The sequence below is a fragment of the Aptenodytes patagonicus genome, chromosome 1 (genome assembly GCF_965638725.1).
Source record: "Aptenodytes patagonicus chromosome 1, bAptPat1.pri.cur, whole genome shotgun sequence".
Lineage (NCBI taxonomy): Eukaryota > Metazoa > Chordata > Aves > Sphenisciformes > Spheniscidae > Aptenodytes > Aptenodytes patagonicus.
In genome coordinates, this window is record NC_134949.1 from 98,930,633 (window position 1) to 98,949,604 (window position 18,972).

General features: G+C 49.1%; 1 protein-coding gene across 1 annotated transcript; it reads right to left on the reverse strand.

Moving 5' to 3' along the window:
• Positions 1-7,889: 7,889 nt before the first annotated feature.
• SH2D1B (SH2 domain containing 1B) lies at positions 7,890-18,659 on the reverse strand. The gene is made up of 4 exons (XM_076328845.1): positions 18,526-18,659; positions 13,167-13,230; positions 10,516-10,684; positions 7,890-8,018 (listed from the first exon to the last, which is right to left on the reverse strand). The coding sequence occupies exons 1-4, from the start codon at positions 18,657-18,659 to the stop codon at positions 7,981-7,983; spliced, it is 405 nt and encodes a 134-aa protein (XP_076184960.1). The 3' UTR covers positions 7,890-7,980.
• Between the last annotated feature and the right edge of the window lie 313 nt (positions 18,660-18,972).

Consider the following 18,972-nt stretch of genomic DNA (forward strand, 5'->3'; position numbering starts at 1 on the left):
TGGGAAGGGGAGGGAAGAGAAAGAGGGCGAAAAGCCTGCCGGCTCAGGACGACGACACGTTACCGAGGAAAGCCAGAGCTGCCCGCGGAGCGCGAGCCCAGGTGCGTGCGAGGCGCTGGCGAGGGGCAAGGCGAGGCGCGCGGGGCGGGGCCGCGCCGGCGGGCTGCCCGCGGGGCAAAAGGTGGTGGGGAATCGAACTCGGTGCCCTTGGGCCCAGCGTCCCGCGACCTGGCCGCTCGTCTAACGGAGATCCCCACCGACGGCGGCCGCACAGCGACCCCTACAGGCCTCACGCCGCCCTGCGCCCCGCCGCTCGGACCCGCGCCCTGCGCGCCCGCCCCGCCGACGCGCGCCGCCTCCCGCGCCCACGGCACCCCGACGCCGCCCGCCTCACGCCCCGCTCCGCGCACCAGCCTCACCCTCCCCGCGCACAACAGCCTCTCGCCGCACCCGCCTCCCTTTCTCCCGCTCTGCCCGGGACCTCGAGCCACACACCAACCCCACCTGCCCGCACCCCCCACCCCCCACCCCCGCCTCCAGCTGCACCCGGGCGGCACCGCCACGGCCCCTCGCCTTCCTCGCCGCTTCCCTGCCCGCTCCTCCCCCTCCGGCAAGCTTCTCCTCTGCTGCCAGAGCCCAACACCTCCTGCTGCTGCCAGGTACCCGGGTGCTCGGGGCCTCGGAGCGTCACCAAAATTTCCCAGCTGGCCCGTGCCCACCCCGGAGACAGGCTGCTGCCCTGCGCAGGGGAGCAGGGCAAGAGGAGTTCCTTCTTCCTGGGCACGAGGTGGCCCCTTCCAGCTGGGGCGCTCCGAATGCGCTTTTACACTTGGTTCTCATGCTTTTCGAGCGCTTCAGGTACGGCAGGATTTGACCCCTCGCCGCTCAACACGCGCACAGGCGCGCACACACACACACACACGTACTGCTGTTTTGCAAAGCAACTCTAAGCCTGCGGCGTCATCATCCACCTGCTCCTTTCTTGATCGAAACGTCCCTGGCCGTCTGTCCTGCTACAGTTACTCCCCTGCGATGCCAGGTAACGGGAGGGTTTTGCAGAGGTGCTGGAGGGGCCGGCGCGCTGGCCTTCTCTCGGTGGTCCGGGGGTGTCCCTTATTCCTCGGGGGGTGGGGGGGTGGGGGGGGCCGTCCTTCTCCTCCTTGCAATGAGCTGGGCTCCTTTAGTCGTGCTTACTTAACCATGACCGTGCAGCAGACCGCGTAAACCACCTACCTACCTATCTTCGCCTTACGAAACTTCCTGCCAGTTAGACTCATAGAATCCTTTAGGTGGGAAAAGACCCTTAAGATCATCAAGTCCAACCGTAAACCTAGCTCTGCCAAGTCCACCGCTAAGCCATGTCCCTAAGCGCCGCGTCGGCACGTCTTTTAAAGACCTCCAGGGGCGGTGACTCCACCACTTCCCTGGGCGGCCTGTTCCAGCGCTTGACAACCCTTTCGGTGAAGAATTTTTCCCTGAGAGCCGATCTAAAGCTCCCCTGGCGCAACCTGAGGCCGTTTCCTCTCGTCCCATCGCCCGTTACCTGGGAGAAGAGACTGACACCCCCCTCGCTACAACCTCCTTCCGGGTAGTTGTACAGAGCGACAAGGTCTCCCCTCAGGCTCCTCTTCTCCAGACTGAACGACCCCGGTTCCCTCAGCTGCCTCCTCAGCAGGCGTGTGCTCTAGACCCTTCACCGGCTTCGTTGCCCTCCTTTGGCCGCGCTCCAGCACCTCAGTGTCTTTCTCGTAGCGAGGGGCCCAAACCCGAAGACGGTACTCGAGGTGCGGCCTCACCGGTGCCGAGCACAGGGGGACGCTCGCTTCCCTAGTCCTGCTGGCCACACGATTTCTGATACAAGCCAGGATGCTGTTGGCCGCCTTGGCCACCTGGGCACACTGCCGGCTCACGTTCAGCCGGCTGTCGACCAACACCCCCAGGTCCTTTGCCCGCCGGGCAGCTTTCCAGCCACTCTTCGCCAAGCCCGTAGCGTTGCACGGGGTTGTTGGGACCCGGGTGCAGGACCCGGCACTTGGCCTGCTTGAACCTCACGCAGCTGGCCTCGGCCCATCGATCCAGCCTGTCCAGAGCCCTCTGTAGAGCCTTCCTGCCCGCCAGCAGATCAACGCTCCCGCCCGGCTTGGTGTCGGCTGCAGCATGCCGTAGCTTAAAGAGGGATTGGTACAGTAGCTAAAGACCAGTTGGTACAATAGTCAGGGAGGGAGGCTTTTGCTCAGAGGAGGGGTACGTGGTTGGGGCGTGCTGAGTCTTCCAGCCCCCCACCTCGGGAAGGCAGCCTGAGGATCGGAGCTGCCGCAGGTTTCCACTTGCGCCCAGAGCCCCCGGGGTTTTGCCTTGCCGCTGCCTTTCTTTTCCACGTCAGCCTTTCCTGTCCCGTTGGCGTGGGGCTGAGGCCGGCCAGCAGCCAGGCGCCCCTCCTGCCTGTGGCTCCCCGCCCTCTCCCGTGGGAAGGGGAGGGAAGAGAAAGAGGGCGAAAAGCCTGCCGGCTCAGGACGACGACACGTTACCGAGGAAAGCCAGAGCTGCCCGCGGAGCGCGAGCCCAGGTGCGTGCGAGGCGCTGGCGAGGGGCAAGGCGAGGCGCGCGGGGCGGGGCCGCGCCGGCGGGCTGCCCGCGGGGCAAAAGGTGGTGGGGAATCGAACTCGGTGCCCTTGGGCCCAGCGTCCCGCGACCTGGCCGCTCGTCTAACGGAGATCCCCACCGACGGCGGCCGCACAGCGACCCCTACAGGCCTCACGCCGCCCTGCGCCCCGCCGCTCGGACCCGCGCCCTGCGCGCCCGCCCCGCCGACGCGCGCCGCCTCCCGCGCCCACGGCACCCCGACGCCGCCCGCCTCACGCCCCGCTCCGCGCACCAGCCTCACCCTCCCCGCGCACAACAGCCTCTCGCCGCACCCGCCTCCCTTTCTCCCGCTCTGCCCGGGACCTCGAGCCACACACCAACCCCACCTGCCCGCACCCCCCACCCCCCACCCCCGCCTCCAGCTGCACCCGGGCGGCACCGCCACGGCCCCTCGCCTTCCTCGCCGCTTCCCTGCCCGCTCCTCCCCCTCCGGCAAGCTTCTCCTCTGCTGCCAGAGCCCAACACCTCCTGCTGCTGCCAGGTACCCGGGTGCTCGGGGCCTCGGAGCGTCACCAAAATTTCCCAGCTGGCCCGTGCCCACCCCGGAGACAGGCTGCTGCCCTGCGCAGGGGAGCAGGGCAAGAGGAGTTCCTTCTTCCTGGGCACGAGGTGGCCCCTTCCAGCTGGGGCGCTCCGAATGCGCTTTTACACTTGGTTCTCATGCTTTTCGAGCGCTTCAGGTACGGCAGGATTTGACCCCTCGCCGCTCAACACGCGCACAGGCGCGCACACACACACACACACGTACTGCTGTTTTGCAAAGCAACTCTAAGCCTGCGGCGTCATCATCCACCTGCTCCTTTCTTGATCGAAACGTCCCTGGCGTCTGTCCTGCTACAGTTACTCCCCTGCGATGCCAGGTAACGGGAGGGTTTTGCAGAGGTGCTGGAGGGGCCGGCGCGCTGGCCTTCTCTCGGTGGTCCGGGGGTGTCCCTTATTCCTCGGGGGGTGGGGGGGTGGGGGGGGCCGTCCTTCTCCTCCTTGCAATGAGCTGGGCTCCTTTAGTCGTGCTTACTTAACCATGACCGTGCAGCAGACCGCGTAAACCACCTACCTACCTATCTTCGCCTTACGAAACTTCCTGCCAGTTAGACTCACAGAATCCTTTAGGTGGGAAAAGACCCTTAAGATCATCAAGTCCAACCGTAAACCTAGCTCTGCCAAGTCCACCGCTAAGCCATGTCCCTAAGCGCCGCGTCGGCACGTCTTTTAAAGACCTCCAGGGGCGGTGACTCCACCACTTCCCTGGGCGGCCTGTTCCAGCGCTTGACAACCCTTTCGGTGAAGAATTTTTCCCTGAGAGCCGATCTAAAGCTCCCCTGGCGCAACCTGAGGCCGTTTCCTCTCGTCCCATCGCCCGTTACCTGGGAGAAGAGACTGACACCCCCCTCGCTACAACCTCCTTCCGGGTAGTTGTACAGAGCGACAAGGTCTCCCCTCAGGCTCCTCTTCTCCAGACTGAACGACCCCGGTTCCCTCAGCTGCCTCCTCAGCAGGCGTGTGCTCTAGACCCTTCACCGGCTTCGTTGCCCTCCTTTGGCCGCGCTCCAGCACCTCAGTGTCTTTCTCGTAGCGAGGGGCCCAAACCCGAAGACGGTACTCGAGGTGCGGCCTCACCGGTGCCGAGCACAGGGGGACGCTCGCTTCCCTAGTCCTGCTGGCCACACGATTTCTGATACAAGCCAGGATGCTGTTGGCCGCCTTGGCCACCTGGGCACACTGCCGGCTCACGTTCAGCCGGCTGTCGACCAACACCCCCAGGTCCTTTGCCCGCCGGGCAGCTTTCCAGCCACTCTTCGCCAAGCCCGTAGCGTTGCACGGGGCTGTTGGGACCCGGGTGCAGGACCCGGCACTTGGCCTGCTTGAACCTCACGCAGCTGGCCTCGGCCCATCGATCCAGCCTGTCCAGAGCCCTCTGTAGAGCCTTCCTGCCCGCCAGCAGATCAACGCTCCCGCCCGGCTTGGTGTCGGCTGCAGCATGCCGTAGCTTAAAGAGGGATTGGTACAGTAGCTAAAGACCAGTTGGTACAATAGTCAGGGAGGGAGGCTTTTGCTCAGAGGAGGGGTACGTGGTTGGGGCGTGCTGAGTCTTCCAGCCCCCCACCTCGGGAAGGCAGCCTGAGGATCGGAGCTGCCGCAGGTTTCCACTTGCGCCCAGAGCCCCCGGGGTTTTGCCTTGCCGCTGCCTTTCTTTTCCACGTCAGCCTTTCCTGTCCCGTTGGCGTGGGGCTGAGCCCGGGCAGCAGCCAGGCGCCCCTCCTGCCTGTGGCTCCCCGCCCTCTCCCGTGGGAAGGGGAGGGAAGAGAAAGAGGGCGAAAAGCCTGCCGGCTCAGGACGACGACACGTTACCGAGGAAAGCCAGAGCTGCCCGCGGAGCGCGAGCCCAGGTGCGTGCGAGGCGCTGGCGAGGGGCAAGGCGAGGCGCGCGGGGCGGGGCCGCGCCGGCGGGCTGCCCGCGGGGCAAAAGGTGGTGGGGAATCGAACTCGGTGCCCTTGGGCCCAGCGTCCCGCGACCTGGCCGCTCGTCTAACGGAGATCCCCACCGACGGCGGCCGCACAGCGACCCCTACAGGCCTCACGCCGCCCTGCGCCCCGCCGCTCGGACCCGCGCCCTGCGCGCCCGCCCCGCCGACGCGCGCCGCCTCCCGCGCCCACGGCACCCCGACGCCGCCCGCCTCACGCCCCGCTCCGCGCACCAGCCTCACCCTCCCCGCGCACAACAGCCTCTCGCCGCACCCGCCTCCCTTTCTCCCGCTCTGCCCGGGACCTCGAGCCACACACCAACCCCACCTGCCCGCACCCCCCACCCCCCACCCCCGCCTCCAGCTGCACCCGGGCGGCACCGCCACGGCCCCTCGCCTTCCTCGCCGCTTCCCTGCCCGCTCCTCCCCCTCCGGCAAGCTTCTCCTCTGCTGCCAGAGCCCAACACCTCCTGCTGCTGCCAGGTACCCGGGCGCTCGGGGCCTCGGAGCGTCACCAAAATTTCCCAGCTGGCCCGTGCCCACCCCGGAGACAGGCTGCTGCCCTGCGCAGGGGAGCAGGGCAAGAGGAGTTCCTTCTTCCTGGGCACGAGGTGGCCCCTTCCAGCTGGGGCGCTCCGAATGCGCTTTTACACTTGGTTCTCATGCTTTTCGAGCGCTTCAGGTACGGCAGGATTTGACCCCTCGCCGCTCAACACGCGCACAGGCGCGCGCACACACACACGTACTGCTGTTTTGGATATCGGAAAGGAGATGCTGGTGTGTGAAGCTTTTGAACATACGTTTTCGTAAGTCATGTACAGATTGTTTTCTAATGTATGAGGCGTGCGAAGAGGTGTAGGAATGTTTATATCAACCTGATTTTCCTATACTCTTAATAGAATAAATATATTCCTGTACATGATAGCTGAATATTGTAAATGAGTTTCTTTTCATTCTGGGTCCTTGTTTCCTCCTTTAAAACCTTTATCCTTCTCACTTTCTGTGATTCAGCTGACTGCCTCAGAAGTCATGCCTGAAAAGTGAGGGGAGTGTGGGCTTGGATGCCCCCTCTCGACTGGAATTCAGCAGCTGGCGCTGCAGCCACTTTGGCGTTGTAAATCCAAGTCTAAAGTTCAGCGGCGTGCAGTGCAGCACGTTAACCAGAGTAACAGCCAGCTAGAAAGCACTGCAGCCCAGCCCCTTGTCCTCGTCGGCTGTCAGTAATAGCCTGTTCAGCCGTCAGGAATTACGCAGTCTTGGTCATGAGGCACGGCCCGGGATCCCTTGTCACTCGTCCTTTTCCTAAGGTTGAACATCCGTGTGACTGGCTTAGCACGTGGGGGACGGCTGAGACTTTCATTTCAAAAAACCTGTAGTGTTCCGTTCTCTTAAAGACCCGGCTGCTGGATTTGGGATGTCCCAGCACAGCAGCTGCTCGGTCTGACACGTGTGATAACCAACCATCATGCAGGCTGCTGAATTCTGCAAACAAAGAGACACATCAGTGTATGTGCCTCTACAGAGCAAGGGTTGCTTTTTTTGTCTCCAGTAGTACCATTTTTCATGGACAACTACTTTCTTTTCAATTCATGATTTTTGGACACATGTTAGTATTTTTGGCAATGCCAGAGTTAGTTAACGAATGTTCTTGTTTGTCTCCTTCATGCTACAGGTACCATTTGAGCCTGGCACCAAAACTGTTAGCACTGTTAAATTCATAATGAAGTCACTGAAAAATCTAAAAGTCCTTTAACAAATATTGGTGTGAAAGAAACATAATGAGAAAGAAATCTAACTAGTATTACCCATAAAAATACATAAATAATTTGTGAAAGATCTTAAACAAGCACACAACCAATATAAATGTCTTCCTCAAGATCACAAACAGAGAGGGAGTTGGTACTAGCGACTGGGAGAATCAGGACATACGTTCCAGTTCTGGCTTGGGCTGCTAGTTGCAGGCCACCTTCAGAACAAAAGTATATATTAAATACTTAAAATGAGGGGTAAGATTAAAGCAAATTCTTACATTAAAAATAACAAACCCCATACACACTACAATACAGAGCTAATGAGAGTAGCAAATGAAATGTAGTAAGCATTCTCATTTGTAAAGTATCTATTAAAAAAAAAAAGGATGCGTTCTTTCCGATATGCATGTAGAACTTGCACTCCTCTTGTAATCCACCAGAACCATTCGTTGATATTAAAAGTGTCTCAAACCATTTTTATGTTGTTGATTAATTCTTTACGGCATGGATTTAACACAGCCTTTTTGTTTTAATTTAGATTACTCCAAGCTGCAGGATAATACTAGTATTCCTTGACATAGCTGAAATACTATCCTCTTATCCAACAATGAGGTAACATGAAGGGTGCACAAAATAACAGAGTTTAGAGGTTTTTAAGCATCTTATGATGCCAACAGAATTTTTATCATGTATCATTTTTATCAGCATATATCAGTTCTGCCATAAGCTACTGCTTTATGCACATTCATTATTGTACTTACATTGCTGCTTTCTAACAGATTCTTCATTTTAGCAGTAGACATCTTGGACAGTTTGCTGACTAAAAAACCAAAATACACATATGTGCACACAGATACCCTTCTCCCTCCCATATGTACGTATATGTATGCAAGTATCTTATAAAAATTAATTATTTTATTGCTGAACAAAAATATATAGTATCTTGTACTGGATTTACTGGGAGAAAATACAGCTGCTCTGACAGTCTGCAAAAGGAGGAGACTAATTCCAGAGGTACAGATCCACAGCGGCAAATGCCCAGCTGGCAGCTCTCCCCAGCTGATCCGTTGTGCTGTGGCACAGCCTGAAACGGCAGCTTCCCAAATCGTCAGGTTGCAGATCATTCAGGGTAAGACAGCGACGTAATCACTGTCATCAATTTCTGTAAAGAAATCAATTAAAAAAAAAAAAAAAAGTTGTCATTGCAAATGGCTCCTCTGAAAGACCACGGTAAGCAGGATGGCCTGTGGCCGTGTTGCTGGACAGATAGCAATAACTCAATTTGGTTTCTCGGTATTCTCTCTGCTATTGCAGGGCCAATGTTTAGGCCCCGTGACCTATGGACTGGGTCCTCCAGGAGCCCGTATGGAGGCAAAGCCTGCATTGTCTTTTCTGAGCCAGCAAGCTCTGTTATTAAACGGTTGTATCCATGTGAGACCCCTTCTTTCTGAGGAACAGTCAAATGTCAGAAATCATCCATACTTAGTAAATCAGATCAATAGCTGAGATAGCTATATGACTATAGCGTAACACACCATTTCTTCTCTAAATGAATACCCAACAGAAAAGCTCTCCTCCCAACTAAGGGAGGAGAGCCTGAAAAAACCCCTTCTCTCTTAGACCTTGTCAGATTTATTATGTTTTTTGAAAAGATAGTGGAAAGGCAGAAATTGGATGCTCAGGACTCCATCTCCACCGTGGAAACCTACTGTGCCTTCAAGCAGCCACCCTCAGACAAGCTGTTCCTGGGCTAGAAAACAATGTTCAAAACCGTCCAACAACCAGTTGGATGTGACCCCAGTCCCTTGAGGTGTTCCACTGGTTGCACTGGAGTGCTCGGTCCTGCATGTGCTGCAAAGCCAGCTGCTGGTGCAACGCGAGGGACCAGACCATAAAAATACGGTGCTTGCTTTAGGAAGCACTGTGGTGTTTTATGTGATGCCTGCAATTCGGAGAGATATCCATCATGACATTAACCTGAACTCCCCCTGTGAGCATGTAACAAAGCAGTCTGAGGGGCAAGTTTGGACTGCTGTATAAGTGAAATTTAAATTAAAATTGAACAGCAACAATTCCAAACTGATTTGATTATTTCTAAAAGCCTCCATTTTTATGACATCCACAAACATTTTGATAGTGAAATGAAAGGGTTTGTTTTCCTCCCTGTGAGTCCAGACCAGGACATTGTGCATCTTCTAGACAAGTTTATGTTGCAGGACCAGACAATAAAATATGTATTACACTTGATTTTTCCTAAAAATATATCCATGCTACTGCAGTATTTTCCACCTCCCTGGAGTGGCAATGACAAGATACCATAAAAACCTTTTTTAGAACAAATGTGGCATATCCACCTTAGTGATACAAGTAATAATGGGATGCTGGAGACACTGGAAATGTCTCTTTGCTACTGTTTCTCTCAGCAAGTTTGTTGCTGCACTAGCCCCTAAAAATGCAGCTTAGTGCATGAAGTGGTGGGGAGAGCTCACCCCTTCCCATCCTGTCTGCTTGACACAGGGAGCGCCAGAGCTGTTGCACTGTTGTTGTGCACAAAAAACCAGCATCTGTTGTACAGACAGGAGGTATGACTGCAGCACAGAGAGGCTGGCCCACACGACCGCATTTTAGCTAGCATTAGTCATGAGGTATAAATCACACAGAAGGTTGGATACTCCCAAGAATCTTTTCCTTTATGATAACTGTACTTAATGAAAGGATTTCCTTTGCTCCCGCATGCTCTGACTGTGGCTCTCACTACACTTGGTCTTCTAGTCAGAGGACCTAGAAGAGCTTCTAGGTTATTTTGCAGCCTGTGACCTGATGAATACTGCAGCTGAGCAATAAGAAAAGTGGCTTTCAAAAGTGCGTGAGGGATGCTGGCAAGTTACCAGTAGTATCTCTATTCATCCTCCCCAAACCAAGGACATAAAGATGACATGGGATTATAAAACACGGTCCACCACTTTATGAAAACCTCCATCTTTATTGTATCTATTTGCGTAACATTTCTGCCAGGTAGAAATATTGTATTCTTATCTTATCCCTGGCACTTGTAAGTTAGCAGAAGATCAACCAGAGACTGAACTCTCTGGTTCCAAAGCTGTGATCCTGAGCACAAGGCTATATGCTTATTTTCAACAGACTAACTTACAAAATGAGTCATATTTTAATACAAATCACAACAAACCACAAGTTGGCTGGCTTTTTTTTTCCCTTTTTTTCCCTAGCATCTCAAAAATAACTGAGTTAGATTTTGGTATAAAAATAGCTTTCAACCTGGACAACGAAGGTAACGGACAGCCTCAACTCCCAGTGAAGTGCAGGGGCCTGGCAGCTTGGCAGAACCACATAAGTAAAACTGGTCCTCAGCCTTCCCTAGCCTAGAAGCATCAGCACCCATGAAGGAGTGAGCTGTGGGCAACATCATGCTTTGCCTTCTGTCTCTCTTGCAATTTTGAATTGTTAATTTGTAGTGGATGAGGGTATGTAACCTGTGAGCTGGGAATAACCGTTTTCCAGTTAACAAAAGAGAGAAGGAAGGATGTTGAACTTCTGTCCATGCGAGCTGGTCTCAGAGGACACGTAGGAACTATTCACCACAAACCTGTCAATGCAGTCGTCTTAAAAAAAAACCACAAAGGCAGAGCTAAATTTCTCACCATCATAAATGTCATCCTTTCCTGACTTGAAGCGCTGGCTTCTTTGCAAGGCCTTTGGTTTCTTTACTGGGTAGCGAAGGTTTGTTATTAGTCCTTGATTTGGCTTTTCATAAGTGTATATTAGGTCCTTTAATGTCCTGAAGATCCTCTCTGGAACACCTTCAGAAGTCTGTAAGGAAAGGAAAATAGTTTGTTTGTAACTGCCCTTCACATAGAGTCCCCTAAATGAAAGGAACAATAGGTTGTTTCTTGTTTACAAAGGAGCTGTTTTGTAAACAGATTTGGTGACAGAATATTGTACTATCCTTAAACCACTAGGGACACCTGTTTGGTGGCGTGGTTATGGCACTGTGTGTAACCTCCCTCACCATCTTTTTTTTTGAGAAAAGAACATCAGTTTAAAATATTTGCTCAGATGTGTGCTGCAGCAATCCACTACAGCAGTGTCGAAGAGTGACAGCATTACAGACTTCCCTCTGGTCTTAGAGCACAAGTTTAGGGGCAACATATTTAGTTCTCACTTAAAATGTTGTATTTAAACAACTCTGTGACAAGCAGAATCCAAATGTTTTGCAAAATATCAGTGTTTTCAAGCAAAGGACATGTGCAGAGGCAGCGGACGTGTCTGAGGATCCATATGAAAGTCCCCGGCACCAGCTTTCACTTTTAGTTTATTATTTGTCCAGCTTTGTGACTTGCATTGGAGACTCCTGAGGCCAAACATGGAGGATGGCACTCCTAAGCGGGGGAACCACGTTCTCAGAGACTGCTTTTCAATGGGTGGGTTCATACAGCTGGACTGAACCACTTCCACGGCACAGCCTCCCAGTAATCTGTACGGAGACTTTGCAAGGCTGGTGACTTCAGGACAGTGACAGACAGTAAGCACATTAATCAGCTCTAATCACAGCGAGGGTCCAACTACTGGTCATTAAAAGTGAATGGGGCTTTGGTTTCGCTTCATTTGCTATCTAACAAAGAAACATGTCTTTATTTTCCTTGTTTTTCTGCATCCTTTATCTTCCCTACAGCCTGGTATGGGCTGGGTGCCACTGCCTCTGTGTACTGGGTCTGGCTGGGATGGAGTTAACTTTCTTCGTAGCAGCTTTTATAGTGCTGTGTTTTGAATTTGTGACTAAAACAGTGTTGATAACACACCTGTGTTTTGGCTGTTGCTGAACAGTGCTCGCATAGACTTGAAGTTGTCTCTTTTTTGCACTCTGCTCCCCCAGTGAGTAGGCTGGGGGTGCGCAAGATGCTGGGAGGGGACACAGCAGGACAGCAGACCCGAATTGACCGAAGGGCTATCCTATCCCATATGACCCTGTGCTCAGCAATAAAAGCTCAGGGAAAGTGAGGATGTTCGTGGTTATGGCATTTGTCTTCTCAAGTAACCATTACATGTGCTGAAGCCCTGCTTTCCAGGAGGTGGCTAAACATCTACCTCCTGATGGAAAGTAGTGACTAAACTCCTTTGCTTTACTTGTGTGCACAACTTTGCTTCATCTATTAAACAGTCTTTTCTCTTCATCCAGGAGCTTCCTCACTTTTGCTCTTCGTGTTCTCTTCCCCTCACCCTGTCCTGCTACGGAGGAGAGTGAGTGAGCAGCTGTGTGGGTGCTTAGCTGCTGGCTGGGGTCAACCTACCACACTCTAGAAAGTTCATGGCTGAATCTGGCCCTTAAAAAACCCCCAAATGATCTCCCCTCCACCATCAATATATTATTTCAGTCTATTATTTTAGTAAGCCAAAACAATCTGACTTAAAAATTTGAAGAACAGAACTCTTCTTTCACCTTCTTGGCAAAACCTTGTAAGGAAAATTGGCTTTGAAAAAACTAAAAGTGTTTGAGTTAATATCTGCTGATAGGCATGACAGCAAACCCCAGTAGAGTGGCTATAGTCCAAAATAGATTATTTTTTGTCAACAAACCATTCTTCTTCATGGGAAATTATGTCTTTCGTACTCAGTCCAAACCGCTAATAAGCAAGAAATTACCAGCATATGAGAGCTTGGTGTGTCCTTTATGGAGTGAGTTCCTCATTCCACTTAAATGCTACTTAATTGTTGGCAGTCCTGTTGGCTGTCCTACTACAAGCAGAGGAGTGAGCCAGCCTTTTAAGTGTCCTCTCACCTTGCCTAGGGATTTGATTGATGCAGTCTGCTCTTATGCTTATTCAAACAACGAGCAGCATTATCTGGGGTCATCACTTCAGATGCCTCAGAATGGCACAGAATTACAGATAGGTCTCTTTAAGTCAAAAAGATCAGTGCAATATTCCAAATTCCTACAAGATGCTGGGTGCAATGGCAGAGCTTTCAAATAGAAAAAGCTAATTAAGGAACAGGAGCAAGTAACGAAAGTGATAGAATTTTCTTCAATGCTATCAAAAAGAAATGGTCAAATCAGAGAGCAGCTGGTCAACAAATAACAGATCCACTTAGATTATAAGGGAATTCTACAAAGATAATAGCTGCTTCTGAGCTCATATGTAATAATAAGTATAACATTAAAAAGTCAAGAATTGAGTAGAGAAGAAAGCAAAGTTGAAAATATTTTCTAAGGTAATGTGTTCATGTATGTTAATTTTTTTAATCAAAAAAACCCATCTTTAGTGCAATCTTTACAGACGAAATGAGAGTTACTCACCTGTATTCTGAAATATCCTTGGCGTTCCCTGAAGATACGGTAAGTGTAGATGAATTTTTCAAAGCTGTGAAAAACATTGTTGTATACATTATGCTTTTTATCAACTGTCAGATCACTGCAACTTGCTTAGACTGCTACAGCTGATCTTGACAGCCAGCTTTTGTTTCTTTTTCTTTGCTTGTATCTTAAACTGCAATACAATGAAAGACTAAAAACAAAGAAATAAATCTAAAGGAATGCCTGATGCTAAATAGCATCAATTTTATGTATATATATGCATTCACTTTTCCATTTGATTCATATATCGGAGCTTTCAAAATACTTGAGATTTTCTAAGTCAAATGTTTAATTGTCTGTCAGCCAAAATTAGTCATGCATTCTTAAGCCTCAGAAACCCAAGTATTACTTTATGATGCCTTGCCAATTCAGATCTAACCCCCTGTACATAGCTATGCAGGTCTGTTTGACTTTGGACTAAATTTATGGCACTCTTTTTTTTGCCCTGCAGAGTTAGGCCAGGTATGGTAAATGTAGCTAAGAGTGCCGTGTTCAATCTGCAGTCACTGCACTTTGCTTAGCATAGATCTTGATAAAGCACATCCAGCTAGCTCACCTCCACATCAGCTAACTGCCTGAGCTTTCCTCCAGCTTCTTAGGTGCATTTCCTATGCTGAGTTTTGGACTACTACAGCTCCAATAAAATAGATCTGGTAAGTCAAAGCAGTGAAAATGCTTCAAGTTTATACATCCAGAAAGGGCTGGATGTCACTGAGAATTTGTATTACTTGTTCCGAGGCAGTAAAACATGAAATAGACCCTGGAATTCCACTGCAGGTGCCATGTGAGAGAAGAGTTCTTGCTTCCATAGGATGTCTAAGTCCTTGCTCCCCACCAGCAGAATTGCTTCACAGCACTAGAAACCACTTTGTGCAAATGTCAACATGGGAATAAACTGCAGGCAAAGGGCTGGCACACGTGTAATCAAGAACTGCAGTATCTCCATTAGCAGTGAGGAGAAGGGGAACCGTGGTCTGGTCGACTCTCAGACTTTACACTGGGTTGGGCTAATCATCAGACAACATTTTCGCAATGGAAAGACAGTGCTAATATGTACCCCTCCTTCAAAAATGGAGCTATAAGGAAGACCTAAATAGCTACAAAGACAAAAATGAGGCGCCCTTCTTTTCCTGAAGTCATGCTCTAGGGGAAAATGGGCTGGCTTCCAACTAATTACCACATCCACAAGAGAAGCAGTCACCTTTCAAAAGACTGATCTACAGCTGAGAGCAAGGACGAGAGATTCACCTGGGATATGACACAAGACAGCAATGCTGCATGGAAACAAGCACATTGGCATGGGCTGATGCTCTGAAAGATTGTCTTTGCGAATGCCTTCTATCATATTGATAGAAGTTGCGAAGGATGTGAGGGGAGAGAGAGAGAGAAAGAAAACCATATTAATCTAAGTAGTGGTAAAGAATGATTCTGTAGAAAACTTGCAGTTCACCTTTTGCATGAGATCTGCTGGCATTCCTCTGAAGAAGAGAAGAGGTGAGGAGGTTGCCACGGCATACGCAGGAGTGTGAACTTGCAGAATGTTTTTCACGTAATCTGCTTTCCTTGTGGGAGCCTTCAAGTAATTGCGGCACCACAAATTCATACTGTTATTCCCCACACGCTGCCCCACACAGTGACCCCTTGAGCTGTCTGTACCTTCATGTATTCCAGATGTGATCATGTACCAGGCTACTTCAACCTAGAATATGTTTGATTTGACCGGAGTATAGCTAGAGAGGTATACGATACTGGACATATACTCAAAAGCATGTATGACATTAGGGACTTAACAGTGGGCTGAGTCTCTTACCCCCGCTGCTGAAAGCAGACACTGTGGTAGAAGGAAGAGACGCTGCATTTGTGTCAAAGCACAAACCTGGAAATGTCTGCAAACAGCAGGTAGTACTAAAGACATGAGAAGTTGTGCAGTAAAATTGAATGAGACAGAGACAGAAAAGCAAAACAGAAGGGAATCTGGAGTTTGCAAAATGAGAGAATGTTTCATATCTTGAAATATAAGATTAGTCTAACGAGGGGTTTCAAAGAACTTATGAACTAAACCTAAGGCAGACCTTTATATAAGAGTAATTTGATTCCACAGACATCCCACCCTCTCATCTATCTTCTTATGCTCCTCACATGTGATACCTCCCTAAACTTAATTTTGCAATTGTTTCACAAGAAGACTGTTGAATTCTTGGAGAGATGTTAGCAGAAAATGGTCTCCAGTCACCAGCACCCAGAAAATGACTGAACAGGTCCTACTTCTAAGAAAATTATTCTTCCTTTGCATTTCCCAGGGTTTTAATTATTATTATTTCTAATAAAATGCAGGCATTTGAACACTCAGGCTACTGATGGCTTTGGATATATTTTGTCAACAGAAACAAAAGCTCTATCAAATACCGCAATGGCAGATGTTCAGAAGATGAACTGGAGATCATGACTATGACCAAAAAAGGCAGTAAAGTTGCAAAGATATGTAAACCACAAATAATGGGGGGCGGCAGGGGAGGAAGCAGTATTTGAAAACAAGGTCTTTTAACTGGTACACATGTTCATCAGAAGGATTTCAGCTGTAGCTACATGAATTGAGCTGTCATGAGAGGGAGAACCTTAGGACGAAAACCTAGCTCAGAGGATTAGCGCATAAATGAATAGTTACTCTGGAGATAAACTACTTTGCTCTGCAAAAACAGTTACTATGAACTGCGATCAGGATAAGACTTCCAGTTAGAACAGATTTACTTTGATTCAAAGAGTTACATCACAGGGATGCATCTTCTGTTTTTTCCTCCTTGAGATACCTGTGGAAATTCACATGTTCTTGGCTTAAGATTATTTTATAAATGTGGGTGTTCATTTTTTAAACATAGACATAGAAGTTGTCTATGTCTATGTCTAGTTGAAGAAAAAAAACTACCAGGAACTGATCATTTTTGAAATTAATTCTTTACCTATCATCCAAATTTTGAAAGGTTACTGCCTGGATGTTATTTGGTTACTGTAATTTTTACTGAATAAACATGAAACTACCATTAAAATGGAAACTTCTGTTTCCACATTAATACAAATTAATAAGGTGCCTGGTCTGGGCACAGGGGAGATCCAGTGGCAGAAAAGCAGGGTGAGAGGAGCTTTTTTTGGGAGAATGACATGTTGAGCCATAAGGAGGACAGCAGCAAGAGCAGCAGGTCTGGACTGAGGCACTGTCAGAGACCTAGGACAGCTTTGGATGAAAGCAGCAGTGTGCCATGGAGGAAGACGTATCAGCAGAGCTGTGCACCGTGCCCAATTAGAGAATAGATGCTTTTGAACTGGTCCCACCATTCTGACTCCCAGATCCTCCATGGCAGTGCCCTCCCCCCACACCCCAATCAGTAGAGGACAAAAAACCCAGTTGTTTTCTGTAGCAAGTGGATCAGTATCTCTGCCCATGGATCAGCTAATTTGAGAGGTGTGCATCAGTTTGTGCATCAACTATGTTAGGTGGTAAGCAATGCTTTAAGATGTAATTATAATCCAAAAGTTGTCTTGAAACAGCACTGAGAGTTTCAGTGTTGATTGCCTCCAGTTTTAGGACAGCTTTCCTCTGCCTAGTCAACCACTGACAGACAGTCCAGTCTCTGAGGCAATTCTGAGCCACTACACTATTACCATCCCATTTGCTATCTGAAGACAACCCTTGCTTTCACCTCTGCAGGCCAGTATCTGTTATACCATTGCTGCCACCCCTACAGTTTAATTATTACATTTGTTAACGCATGAGTTAAAGTCAACCACTAAAGTTTTTAACAGTTTTAACATTAAAACCCCACAAAGGCTAGCTGGAAGTCACATGCTTTTTCAGTCACATGCCTGCCCAGAACACTCTTGACAGACAAAAGCATGTCTGCAAGCTATCACAAGGTAGACGTGCTTTGCCCATTAAAAAAAAAAAAAAAAAAAAAGAAGAAAGGGAAAGCAACTGTGTTAATGTAGCACAAAGCTTAATCTTTATGTCACCTTGCATCTGCCCACAATGTACTCTGTAGATGTGCTCTCTGTTATATCAGTATTTCAAACTCATTGCACGCACCTAAGCAGCCCTTCACTTTCTCATCTACCTCTACTGCATAAGATCTCAACAGCCATCTTCCCATGTCAGGGACTAATACTGCCATTCTTCCTCTGTGCCAGGATCCCCATTTGTCCTTTCTGACAGGGTATGCATGCCCTTTCCCTCCCACGCTCCCTGCGCTCCCCACACCCCCTACATTGTCTCCTTCCACACCATACTGAAGGCAGGTTCCCACAGCTCCCTTCCTGAGGGCTCTGTTTGTCCCCCACTTGCCATTTCTGTTCTCCTTACTCTGTCTTTTCACAGACTTCCTTTCTTCTACCACCAACCCCATAGTAGTCCATTTCCCTCTCCCTTTTTCTCCTTCTCCTTTGATTGTTTCAAAAGAAATGTTTTTGATTATTGATAAAAACATTTTATGATATTTTTGAATGAATTAGATGTAGTGTTAAAAATTTTTCATGTCACACTTGAACACATCCTCGAGGAGAGTGTAAAACCTCGTAGAGTCAAACAAAGAAAGACGCAGAGTTACTAATTTATAAACTTTGAATGCATAACGAACAGATCAATTATATATGAAAAGTGTAAAACAGGCTTCTTGAAAGGGAAATAAAGGTGCTATTCCCTACAGGAAAAGAAAATAATAAAATTTTAATTGTAGTAATTAAAGTTAAGGACTAGCAGTAGTAATTTTCTATGCCCATCTTGTTCATGGACCTGTCATATGAATTTGAACAGGACTTTATAGCTTTCTGTCTCAGCTTATGTTCTTAAATTAGATAAAATTCCTTTGAAGCACAAGGCTAAGCTTTCATCACATAGAAACCCTATGAAGAAGGAACTGTTTTGTAACCTACCGTGAGACTTTTCAGTGTCTCAACAGTGCTAAAATGCTATTTACTCATCATTACAGAAGCAGTAACTTTCAGTAAGGTTCTTACCATGTTTTGGCAGGCTAAGCTATTTTCTCTGGGCTCCCCTTATTGTCTGCAGAGAGAGACCAGCATTAGCAGATTACAGTTAATCTATCCTCTGTTGTATAAAATGTCTTTTGCAAATGCCACCCTCTCACCACCCACCATAAAGGCAGCCTAAGGCAACCAGCATTACCTGAATACATATACACACCCCCTTGGAGTCTGTTAATATTAAGGAAGAAATATTAATGTTAGAGAAGATGAATGCTTATCTTTGGATCTATTTAAAAACTCATAAAAAATTTAGTATTAGAGTACTTACAAAACACAGAGACACAAGGCTCCTTCCACACTTTCACTGTCTCGTATTAAATAGCTACCATTCTTTCCATTCTTGCTCAGCAGTTCTTCACAGGTTCTTCTTGTTATCTTTCCATGAAAAAATGGGAACTCCATGGATGAAAGAAAACAAGGTCTCACCTTTCAAACCAATTCCAGAGAAAGTCAGAAGCCTGGCATTAAAAGAAGACTTATTCCAAATGCAGCTGTCTGCAGGCAACTGAAATTGGAGGTGCTAAGTACATACAAGAGTTCATCTGTGTTGTTATCACTGACCTGTCCGTAGTGAAGTCGGCTATCAGCCTGTGCTTACAGATCATGAATGCAGTGAAGGCAGGAAATGGTTTGTCTACACTGGTCACAGTCTACATCAGAAGGGCAGAGTCTTTTGTCACATTATATCAGCAGACATTTGAGTTGTGTATCACAC